Source organism: Argiope bruennichi, chromosome 10 (genome assembly GCF_947563725.1).
Source record: "Argiope bruennichi chromosome 10, qqArgBrue1.1, whole genome shotgun sequence".
Lineage (NCBI taxonomy): Eukaryota > Metazoa > Arthropoda > Arachnida > Araneae > Araneidae > Argiope > Argiope bruennichi.
Genome location: NC_079160.1, coordinates 8,190,809 through 8,203,857, shown reverse-complemented (window position 1 = coordinate 8,203,857; position 13,049 = coordinate 8,190,809). Strand labels below are relative to the sequence as shown.

The window sequence follows — 13,049 nt, the reverse complement described above, 5'->3', positions numbered from 1 at the left end:
ATTTTAGTTAATTGAATAATTTTGACTAAACGGAATTAATTTAACTGTATTTCTGTATTTTTAAATTGAAATCGATAAGTATTTTAATAAATAAATTTAAATAAAATACTTAAACTAGAATTTAATATCAATCGTTTTTCTGTATTCCATCTTACAATTACAAATATGAGTGCAGAAAATTGTCTTGTGAATCTACAAGAAACGTTACTATGGGTGATTAAAATAAAAATACTTAGTCATAATCTGTTTATTAAAATAAAAACTATTCTTGATGTTTTCATTCAAGAGCGAAAACCTTTTTTAAGTACGACTGAAAATATCTCACCCATTACAGCTGCTCGCATTAGAAAAGACAGATTAAAGTATCCAGTGGTGTGAGAGCGAGAGAAGTAGTGGAAGATATACATAATAGATCATGGGGACAAAAAATAGTTCGAATAAAAGCCACTGCAATCTGTTTATGGTAAGGAAAATAAAGAACAGAAAAAGACAGATAAGGAAAGGTAGGACATTTGATAAGGAAAATAAAGACATTTATTTGTACGCCCAGTGCCGGAGAACGAAATTTGCTCAAGAGGGAAGCTAAAAAAAGGTATTGAATATTCTGAAACCCCATTCCGACGGTCTGTTGCTATTACGAATATGGACTGCTATCTGATCGATTGAAAGAGTACTCCCGCCTATGGACGTCGATCGGGATCTTCCCGTAAATTGTCGATAAAATGAAAAGACATCAAAGAACCCTGAAAAACCACAAGAGAGGGAAAAGACGGGAAAATGTGCCTGCCTCAAGACGAACACGGGCTGTCGGAAAGTGAATTTAAACCACTATAATAGTCACAACGAGCTTTGCTATTAAATTTTTTCCATCAAAATGGTGATAACACGCTTCGCTTGTTCCGAAGCGAATGATCAATCATTTCGAGGAAACTTGTAGCATTGCCGGTCAAGTAGTCCGATGCGGAGGAAAAGCATCGTGTATGGTGGATGATATTGCACCACTGTCGTTGAGTAGGATAATAGGAACACAGCGTAAGCATCTGGTGCTTCAGACGTACAATGCAATTAGATTTGCCTACACTACAACATGGAGGTCCACGTGGATGCATTGAAATCCAAACTTCATCGCTTGAGTATTAAAACCTGACAATAAGGATCTTCGTGAAAATTTCGCTTTGACGTTCTTGACACGGCTAAAGATGGATTAAAATTGGCCATGAAATATCCTCTGCACCGATGAGGCCCACTTCCATGTGTAGGGAACACACAAAACCGACGAGTCCTGGTTCACTGAAAATTCTAATTAGATCCAACAAATAACCTTGCATTTTCTGCGTATTACTGAATGAATCGGTTTCACTGGACACGAGCCACTTTTATTAGGGGAATAAACCTATTAGAGACCAAATGCCTGCTTCACAACTCCGTAACTGCAGTATGCTATAAACACATGTTGCATGGTGTTGTCATTCCAGAATACCAGAAGAGTGGATGTCTCTTTAAACATGATGATGTATCCTCTCATATTGCGCGTGAGGCTCAACAATAGCTGATGAGTCACTTTACGGAACATCGCATTATCAGTCATGGATTTCCTACAGGTGGGTCTCCAAGTTCGCTTGACTTAACTCCATATAATTTTAAATTTTGATGTGCCTCAAAGGAAATGTTTATCGAGGAAACATAAAAATTCTTGTGGATTTGAAGATTCAGATCATATTGCACGTATACAACATCGGTCCCGGTTAGTTACACGCCGCTTTGGATCATGCTATAACACGATTTCATACATTGGCCCAGATGTATAGTAAAGACATAGAAAATCGCCTATGGAACCTTTGTGCGCTGTTTCTTTATTTATACTATCACTAATATTTAAATAGGATCAACAGTTTACTGTAAAAAGAATAATTAAAAAATTAATTACTGATACCTTGCATTCTGTTTTTTATTAGTTACGTCATGCTACACTTTTGATGCCTTAATTGATAAAAACACATATTCATAACCTAGTGGTTTTCGTTTGAAGTATATTTCTCAGTAATGCATTTTTCACGATTGGATTATGTTTACCCTCTAAATATGAAGGCGATACGTATATTGCTACTCCCACCAAGACGTCTCAAACAGGGATAGTTTCATTTGAACCACTCTGTATATTTTTCATTTTAATGTTGATAATAGATTTCTGGATTTAATGTAATAATATGAATTTTCAAAATGAAAAAAGTTATTAATTTATCCAACTGCATCCATCTGTAGATGAATTCTAATGGGTTTTTAAATAAGAATAAAATTTTAATTTTAGACTCAGAACTATTTATCAAAAGCGAACATATCTAATATTTTTTCTAAAATGCCTATATTTATTTATTTATTTTTATAATTTTGTACTATCTGAAAGCTCATTGAAGCTCTGAAGTCTCATTTCTGCAAGCAAAATTTTTTTCTTTCTTATTAATTATACCCATTTCTAAAAGAAAATACAGCACTTCATAATACATTTTTAACAAATATGAATATATCAATCATAATATTACATCTAATTTCGCTTACTGTTTTCCAAAACTTAACATATTCTCTCAGCCTTCAAGACGTTTCAAAATTCTAAATATCCCATTCTATTTCGTCCTTCTGCTAAAAGGTATCATTTGATGTGCTATGGAATTGGGGGAAGGGGGTACCAGCTCAGATGTCGTCCTTGTCATTCTTGTCATCGGACCGTAGTTCAAAATTACGAGGTCCGTCCCAAAATAGCCCTAGTGTTGCTTTAAAATGGGACGTTGGTATAACTAAACTAAATAAGGTATCTTTTTCCAGTGCATAGACGATAAAAGGTATATCTATTTTTGTTCTATGGCATTCCCATGTCCAACGCGTTTGAAAAGAATATACAACGAAAATTTTATAATATAAACGAAATCTTTTTAATTACATCCTTAAAATTTCATTTTTTTGTGCATTTAATTCATAGAATTCTTTTTTAATTCAACCATGATAACTTTTACAGCTATAGTGAATCAAATCATCATCACTCATTGATTCTTGTAGCATATTGCATGATTTTGTCAATGTTGTCGACGGTGTTTATATATATATATATATATATATATATATATATATATATATATATAGAGAGAGAGAGAGAGAGAGAGAGAGAGCACTACATTCCAGACTTAAACTGTAGCTTAAAAAAAAGCATAAACAGCCGAAATAGTTCAATCGAATATAATTTTTTCTGAAACAATACGTAACAATTTTATTAGTTTAAGTTGAAACTAATAAAATTGTCCAATTTCAGTGAGTCCTTGCAATTTTTAAAAAGATAAACCGCGATCATAATTCAAGACATTTAAGATGCCTCATCATCTACGATAGTGATATTAAATTAAACATAACTGTTTTTATTCAACTGAAGATAAAATAAAATCGAATCGAATATTTTAATGTCAAATAGGCGCCAAATTTTGAAAAACTCTGAAGAGGAATTTCGTTGAAGTATTTCGTCACGTCAAAATAAAAAATGGTGCTAATCTGCAAAATTTTTTTATCATTTTCTAGAGGCACTGACAATTACTCGGCTTAAAAATGTTTTCAGAAGTGGGCAACGAAGTACCCAATATCCGTTTCAGTGACATCTTTGATTTCGGTATGATTTGGTACTAAACCGTACTTTCTTTCTCTACGGATTCTATTCTGGCGTGGAATTAGAAGTTTAAACAAAAAAATTTAAATGAGGAAACCTTATAACATCTTTGTCGACCCTTTCTCTGAGGAGCGGGATAATTAAAACTAGGTCATGGACGAAGGACATTTACTTAAAACCCATTTCAGCGAAAACCGGGTAACATTTCTAGAATTGAAATGCTTCTAGATTTTAATAGTTGGTTTTTCACAAAGTGAAATTCTCAACGACGATTTTAAAGACTACAACTGCCAGGTGAAGAATGTCGTTGGGATTATATTGTTCAAGTTTAAAAGACAATTTTTCTTAATTTTCATTTTCAAAAGCACTTTGAAATTTTTTATCCGGTAAATTATGTTCAAAGGAATGTCAAATTTTTTTTTGTTCTATGGTTTTTTCAAAACTTAAAATTTATCCAGTAGACATTTTAGTTTTTGCTATAATTACTCGTCCCTTTAAAAAATCTCTGTAATCTTCATTGGCATTTTAGAACATGACTTTTAAATATATTTTCAATTAAAAAAACAAAGAAATGAAGAAATATTTCTGAAGTTATCTATTGGCTGTCGTATGTGTACACGCACGTACTTTTTATAAATTTGGAGAAATGGATGCATTAACTGTTGTTAAGAAGCTCCTCAAATATTCTGTAAGAACTTCTATTCCAGCAGATACTCGAGTTTTAATTTAATTAATGCTGTCTTAATTTTATGAGATTACCAAAATTGAGTTTTTGAGTCGAATTCTCATTAAATGTGGTAGTCACGGCAATTTTTATTGCAACTCAAAAAAGTTTCTTATTACCTTTTCTTATAGCCACCCAAAAAGGCGATTCTTTGGCTTCATTTTGTGCAGATTGTCATAAAAAGGAAACTTGTCCCTGCCTTTACTATTACCAGGTCTCAAAGAAAATACCATCAAATCTTAGTAATGACTTTCTTAAGCGCTTGCACTATAAATTATTTTGCAGAAGCGTGTATAGTGACATGCACAGAACGTCAATATATTGCAAGATGTTAATTCTGAATGTTGGCGTCAAAATGGTACAACACCATCTTTTTATTTCACGACATTTGGAATTCTGTTAATGGAAAACTATCCAGTTAACTGTCGCTTTTAAAGACTAAATAAACGAAATGAGCTCTTTTAAATGAAGGAAATTTCTGGATGAGTCAAGACCTTGAAATTATTTAATCGCATCAAAAGAAATATGGCATTTCGAAATTGTTGCCTCTTAAATTTTTATGTACTTGTATTTTAAACGCATGTCAGCAATTAATATCTAAAAAAGCCAAAGGCTTCATGTTTATTGCAACCAACCACCAAAGATATTTTGTTAGCCTATTGATTATGTTCTTCTCACCTGTAGTTAAGACAAATGCGCCTTTTTTCATAAAATATTTAAACTTAATAGTAATCTAAAACAATTTTCTTTTAAATTTCTATTTTTCAGGGAAAGCATAGGAAGCAACTGAGACCTATCCTAAGAGTGTGCACTTTCTTTATAAACACTACTCGTGATTCGGTTTCTTTCCTCATCAATATTGCCCCCAAACTTGATAACTCGCCAAAAGGCCACTTTCATAAACCATGTTAATTCTAATGCAGAGATTGGCGAGCAGGGCCAGTCTTTGAAGGAGCCGGACCCGATTAGAGAAAAAAAAATTTGGTCAATACACTTTAATGCTTTCAAAATCTATAGATTTAGAGTCTAAAAAAAAAACAAAAACAAAAAAAAAACAGAGGAGTGCTCTTTCGCCGAATTTCTATTATATTTAGACAATATAACATGTCATATGCATTGTATTGTGAAGATATTCGAGTACGCAATTCTTTTCTGTAGTATGAAACAAGATTTTATGTAAAACTCGAATTTCGGTGCCACCCTTTCTGTGGATTTAGTTCAAAATATCATTGAAGACCTGTAATTATGATGAGATAACCATGTACTAAATTTAATCTTTCTAGTTCTTTCCGTTATTGAGTACCATGTCCATACGCAAACTTGACGGACAGATGGATTTCACATAAAATTTGATCGATATCTGCAAGGTGATATATAGTGCTATGATCACATACCAATTGTTATTAGTTGAGTTTGAGTAAAATTGATTTCATTCCAAGAATAATGCATTCTTTCTGATTGAGGAAGAAGACTTCAAACGGGGAAACTCCTGAAAACAAACTTGTTGAAATTCGCAGTTTACACACACACACACACACATATATATATATATATATATATATATATATATATATATATATATATATATATATATATATATATATATATATATATATATATATATATATATATATATATATATATATATATGCTGCAAAGCAAGGAAAAACAAAAACTCTTCTCATTAATGGATTATTGCATTCCTTGAAGATGTATGCAGGGCATTTGACCAGATTCACTGTAATAGCACGGGGCACTAAATTGAATTGAAAGTCGACTGCATTCTATTACAGGGCCCTTTTAAACACGGAGTTCAAAGAGAAGCAATCGGCTAAAAGCCAGTAGGTCAGTGGCCCTGTTGCCGAGTAATTGCTTGAAAAAATTCCATTTTGGAGCAGAACCATGTTCTTAAGTTTAACCAACTAAGCTCATATCAAAGAACTGGAAGGAATAGTACAATATAAACATTTGCATTTTTCATAAAAGCCTTTCATTAATTCACTTCTGTTACAGCTGAAAACATTGTTTTCATCTTTTATCAAATATGAAAATTTCAAAATTTTCACTGAAAGTTAATAAATAACAAGGGAATCCTGGCAATTTGAATGAACACATCTTATATATCTTTGTTTAAAAACAAATAAATGGTAAAAAATTCTTACTTTAAAACTTCTTCCTTTCTCCCATAATTGAAAAGAAATATTTTGCTTCGACATTTTACATTTTTACATTAAATTAATCATATTTAACATTCCAAATACCTCACTTAATGAAAACTTTTTCAATTTAAGGTTACTTCTGAACATACCTCGCCAAATCAAGGAAGGATACCAAATGTCGCATGAAATGAAATAAACGTTATTCTTTCCAAATATTATCTATGTGTGGTGATCCTGCTTTCATCAAGATGAAGTAGCGGTTTAAGCTGCGTGCTCATGCCAGTGGATTAATCCAGCTGACATACCAAAAATAGCTATTAGAGCTCCATTTGGTCTTTTCGAATATGTTTTAATGCCCTTTAGCTTACGAAATGCCGATCAAACTTTTTTATGCTATATACATAAGTGAACTAACTTGGATTTCTGTGAGCCTATTTTGAATAGCGTGTGGTGGTAACATTATAAGCCAGTTAACAACTTCCGGAGAAGGGTGTACACTTTTGTCTAGTGGCTTTGTTACTCGGCTACGAACCCTAACGTTGCGAGTTCGAACCTTCAACCTGCACAAGCGAATAGCATCGAATAGCGCTCAAGGACATAAACAATATTTAAAGCAAGTATTTTAGGGGTTGTATCAACATGGTTTAAAACTCAACCCTTTCAAATGTGTTCGTGGACAATCATCGATGAAGTTTTGTAGATGTCTGATCAAATTCGAAGGTGTCAAACCCTTACCAAAGAAGGTTGAGGCTATTTCTCAATTTTCAAAACCTCAAAATATTGCTGAGCTTAAGCGTTTTTTGGCAATGCTTACTTTTTACTGTCATTTTTGCCATGCCGCACAGGCACAAGCTAGTTTACATAAAGTTTTAAAAAATTAAAAAAAAAAAAGCTTTCCTCTTTTTTTTTTTTAGTAATTGAATAAATCCAAATAAGTCGAATTTTTCCTTTTCCTCTTTATTCAACGACAAAACAAAAATAAAGACACTATACTGTATTCATTTCAAATTACCCTTAAGCTGTAAGTAGTTTAAATAAAACGTAATTCGTTTGTTGAAGAAATTACGCCAACTCTTACACCGGCAACGGAAATTTTACCGCCGTGTGTGTAAACTTTCGATTTCTATAAGCGGTAACGATAAAATATTCGCTGTGGAAAACAACACCGTGTGTATGTGTGATTTCGAAACCGAGAGTGGAATTCCGAGCCATAACAATTGGTGTAAATTTAAATACAATGCTCTAATATGATTAAATATAATTTATAAAAAATATTTTTAGTTGTTATTCCAATATATTTGTAATTATTAGATAAATTATTTACTTGTCTATCAATGAATTCAGATGCAGTATGCTTACATTGGCAAAAGCCCGCAGTAACTCTGTAGGAGGCGAAGTTAACACAAGAGCGACAAATAAATAAACTGTCATTTACGAAGTTTTTGTTTAATTTAAAATAGCACTTGTATTTGAATGTAGCAGCTTAATAAATCCTTTTTTTTTTTCTGTATTGTGTAAGTAAAATTCTAATTTTAAGATCTTTGTCATATGTCACAATTACGAATTTGTTTGAAACTTTTTATTTCAAAAACATTTTTTTCCCCTTTTCAGAAAAGAATAATTTATTTTGGAAAATTAATGCCAAAATATAGATCGATTAAAAATTTTAAATAAGTTTTTGATTTAAAATAAGATTTGACATTTGTAAAATTGATACTGCTAAACAAAAGAATACTGTACAGTTGCCAATAAATGTGCACTTGTGAAATATGTTACTGGGAGTACAAGGGTAGATTAAACATAAATATTAATATATAACTCATTTTAGAGATTATATATTAACAGACTAATTTCTAAGGCCAACCAATTTTCATTTTGTTATTGAAATTACTTCATTTTAAGGCTTTAATTCTATAAATTGTTCTTCTTCAGAAGGCTTTAATTATTACAAACAGTTAAGAAATAAGTTGGAAAATAATAAACAGTCAAAAAAGCACATTATTATTTTAATTAAAATTTGATACATGAACAAAATGAACTTACACTGGATGTTTTGCAGTTTATGTTCCAGTGTATGTTCATATCGTTCATGTATCAAATTTTAATTAATTGTTTTAGGCAGAATGTATTCAGGTGAAATCTATCTGTTCAATGTCTAAGTACAAATGACCACAATAACTACATAAGATAGACAGCTAGATAGATAAAATTTGATACACAGGCTTAGCATCTAAAATTTAGATCCATACCAAATTTGGAAACCAATCTGCCAATGAGTTAATCATCTGTTGGGCTGTATTTTTGCATGCTTATAAATGTGATAATTCGAAAATGCAATAATTGAGGTAAATGAAATTTTGTGCATAATTTTAACATCTAACATGTGGATTCTTATCAAACTTCGAATCAAAACTGTCAAGAGGTTGACGTCTGTCTGTAATCTTGCATGCATGTAAATGTAATAATGTAATCATTTTAATAAATGAAATTTAGTATATGATTTTATGATTATAATTTTAGTTCTGTTTCAAATTTAGATTCCAATTGATTGGGAAGAAAAGGCACCCAAAAATATTCCATTTTTTAAAATTAATATGCAATTAATGTTATTTTTTTTATTATTATTATACTACAAAGTTGAAAGTTATATTCTCATGTGTGGGACTCCTGAAAATAGAAATCTGAGCTCATATGACATTTACAGCTTTGCCAAGGTTCACACTTTTATTTAAAGAGGAGAGGATAATATCTTTACTATAAAGTATGGAAGAAAATTTGGGGGAGATTGTCTTCAATGGTTTTAAATATTAGAAAATTTTCTGTTAAATTGCTTGTGAAGTGATGGGTGTATGATCACAAACATGTTAGTTCAGTTGTTTTAATAACCAGACTCAACTCAGCATGTTTATTATCATAATAGCCACTTTGTTTTATGTTAAAATTTCATTGGAAAGAGCTTTCTATTTTCTATAAGATAAGGTCCCCTATCATTACTTGGCTTAATGTCATTGTTCTATAAGTAAATTGACAATGTTCTTTTAGTGAGTTACTGCTAAAATTTAATAGGTTTTTGTTTATGACATTGCTAATAAAATAATTGCATTATTCTTTTTCTTTTAATTAGAAAAGTAAATTATCTTCAAACTTAATTTTTCACAGCATATGAAGAAATAAAAAAAAAAATCATTTAGAACACTTGAAAAGGGATTCTAAATCTTTGGATTGTAGTTTATTCATTTTGTTTAGAAGGTGAACCTTAAAAAAACAAAAACAAAAAAACTCTTAATTATTTCGTATTGCTAGTATTTGTAAATGATAAACAGTTTATGGTTATTCTGGGCTTAAAGAGTCTAATTTCATTTGCACATTCTGTGTTTTTCCCAGGAATAGTTCTTTATTGTTTTGCATTGGTTGCTTTTATAATATTTATTGTTAAGCTGAGTTTTGAGTGAATTCTATAATGCTAATCTAATTCTATAATAATATTTCTAAAGTATAGAAGGAATGTTTTCTCATGATTAAATAATGCATATTAGTCAATACACCTTATATTGACCAAGAAGAAAATATTTTCATGCATTATTTTAGTTTGATAATATGCTAATCTATATAACTTGACAAGAAGAAAAGTACTGAACCTGAAAATTGGGAAATTTAAAAATCATCTACAACTGGAGAAATGTAAGGAATTTTGAAATTTTCCTTAAAAAGTGAGAAATAACACAGAATTTTAAACGTTTTATTTTTATTTTTTTTATTTTCATTATTATTATTATTAAAAAAAATGTTGTTCTATTTTAGCTTTGCAAAAATAAAAGATAATTCTCGTAATTCTAAAAATTAAACACCATTAATAACTGTTCTACCATGGAAGAACATCCATTTTGTACTCCCTTTATCCTCTGCATAAATCAATTCAATTTCCAAGACTGAGAAGAAAATATAAATGTTGGGTTTATGATGACAAGCTACTAAAACAGAAAAAAAGGCACTTTAGACAGAATGTTTTATACTTGTTAAGAATATGAGAGTATTTATATTTGAATGTAGGTAAAAAAAAAAAAAAAAAAAAAAAAATGGCATTTTAAAAGCTGTATTGTGTTTAAATCCATATTTTTTAAAAATAATGCAGTATCATATTAAAGTTAATAGTTGATTTGCTATTAATATAAAGTATGCAAAATTAGCACAGTATTATAAAACTTTATAAAAGCAAAAAAAGTTCGTGGGGGGGGGGGGGAGTCCAACAAATGCAAAAAAACTTTGCCAATTAAATTTTGCAAAAAAGAAAATGAATGAAACTGATAACTGAAAAAATCTGCAGAAATTACTATGAATTGACAAAATATATTGCTTATATAAATTGACAAAAGAAAAAAAAAGCTTTTTAAATTATTAAATAAGTATAAAGTAATCATTAAATGATTTGTATGCCGATAGCAATAATATTATTTTGTATTTTATTTTACCTGAATCCTTAGTTTTGTGTGATTTGAAATTAGAGAGAATGAGATAAGTGATCCATATCTCCCCACCTCCCAAACTATGAATTTGTTATACTAGGCAATAATAAAGATAATTTTTTTCTGTATATAAATATAAGCATTCATTTAATATACTATTATTCCAGGTAATGTTGAGTTATTACTTACTTCCACTTTGTTACTTTTGCTGTTTTTTTTTCCACTGATAAAAACTGGGGGGGGGCAGTATTATTTAATTGTAACTAGCACATGAGTGCTGTTCACAAGTTCCCTTTTATACTGCATTATAGGGAAAACACAGGAATTTATTATCCCTAGATTTGAGTGAAATCACTTTACTAATATGAAATTATTATTGTTCTTCTATTCAAATTTAAAACATACCTAAAAACAGTGAATGGGGGCTGGTGTCGTGCTATTCTCATATTCATTGTTTACATTTATTGAATTGATGGATTTATATTGTCCTTTTCACCAGTTTATATACCTAAATAAATGCACTTTAAAAAAATTAGATATTCTTAATGTAAAAAGCACTTTGATATAAAATAATATCCTGCAACTTTAATTTTATATAAGGGTGTCTTTTGCACAATACAAATTTTAAATTGTATAGAAAAAATTATAAATTATATAATTTTTAAAATTTTATAAAATAATAATTTTAATAATTTTTAATGATTTTTTATTCAAAATTGTTAAAACATTGAATGGCAATTCAGAGGCAAATAAAATAAGTAGAAGTCAAATTACAAAAAAATAAAATAATTTATTTATGGGGAAATATAGTTTTTTTTATTATTAAAAAAATTAACTATTTTTTTAATTTTAAGGCCATCACTAATTAAGGTCATCACTAGTCTCCCTTCTACTTGTATTTAGAAGAAAATTTTAGTATTTTTAGATTTCTTTAATGTGCAAATTTTTTATGAACTTTTTATGTATATTAAGTAAGTTTTTCATTTAATAATTTCCCTGCAAATTATGTGAAAATCATACCAATAATATTTCCTAATGTCTAATGATGATATATATTTCTTGAAGAAAATAACTGAACACTGATGGAACCTCCTAAAGTGACTGGTCTCTCGCCAAAGGAAGGAGAACCTGGAACAAAAGTTACAATTCGAGGAGAAAATTTAGGAGTTTCACAAAGAGATTTACTTAGTTAGTGACTTTTTTATCATATCATCTGATTTATACTTTTCTTTTCTTTAGATTTTTATTACATTGAGAACAATTTATAAATTCTGTTTTTAACATTTTTTTATGTGAATGACAAAACTAATGTTGTGTCCCATCTTTGACATCAGTATAATCTCTTTAAAGGGTTAAATATTTTTTCAATTTGAATATTAAAAAATTCTGCATTATTTGTTACAGATTATTAGCTTATTAATAAATATTAAACTGTTAATACTTAAAATTCAAAGTATTTATTTAATAGCTTTATAATGATTTACTTTTTTAAATTTATTTTGTTGTTATTGTTTTAAAATTTTTTATTAGTAGGAATAAAATCGAATAGTGCAAGATTTTAAGTACAGTTAAAAGAAAGCAGCATAGGGTCAAATAGACCTGAGTGATGCATTAATGTAATTTGAAAAAATGTATAGAAAATATATAAATAAAATCCTTTTAGGGGAAACTCACTAACAAAGTCACTAAATATCAGCAAAATAACTTGTTACTCTATATTTTGATAAGCTGTTTGAAAATATTTTGGGTCCTTGTTCTTCATCATTTTATTTTTCTTCAACAGCAACAAAAATTTGGTTCATTGATTGCTGATAGTTCTTCTCATCTTAATGATATTCAGCAAGGATTTTTATAATTTCCCCTATATATATATATAGCTTTGAATTTATGAATGGGAAAAATATTTTATTTCATGCATGCAGAGATAAAAATTATTTTCTTAAAACACTCTTATTCCCTTGAATATTTATAAAATTCTTTCCTCGTTTTAATGCTTTTACTCTACTTATGTCATTTCAGTTTTGTATAATTTGACTGAAAATTTCTGCATTCTGCTT

The 13,049-nt window shown here is 29.5% G+C and overlaps 2 protein-coding genes across 2 annotated transcripts in view; one reads left to right on the top strand and one right to left on the bottom strand.

The window, feature by feature from the left end:
* Positions 1-1,588, bottom strand: part of LOC129988996 (otoferlin-like) — a 79,927-nt gene extending 78,339 nt beyond the window's left edge. The window contains exon 1 of the mRNA XM_056097296.1: positions 1,412-1,588. Coding sequence (XP_055953271.1) covers positions 1,412-1,588 — 177 coding nt within the window. The remainder of the gene's footprint in view (positions 1-1,411) is intronic.
* A 6,321-nt stretch (positions 1,589-7,909) lies between these two features.
* LOC129988946 (exocyst complex component 2-like) overlaps positions 7,910-13,049 on the top strand; it is a 39,434-nt gene continuing 34,294 nt past the window's right edge. The window contains exons 1-2 of the mRNA XM_056097238.1: positions 7,910-8,043; positions 12,058-12,180. Coding sequence (XP_055953213.1) covers positions 12,075-12,180 — 106 coding nt within the window. The 5' untranslated portion in view covers positions 7,910-8,043; positions 12,058-12,074. The remainder of the gene's footprint in view (positions 8,044-12,057; positions 12,181-13,049) is intronic.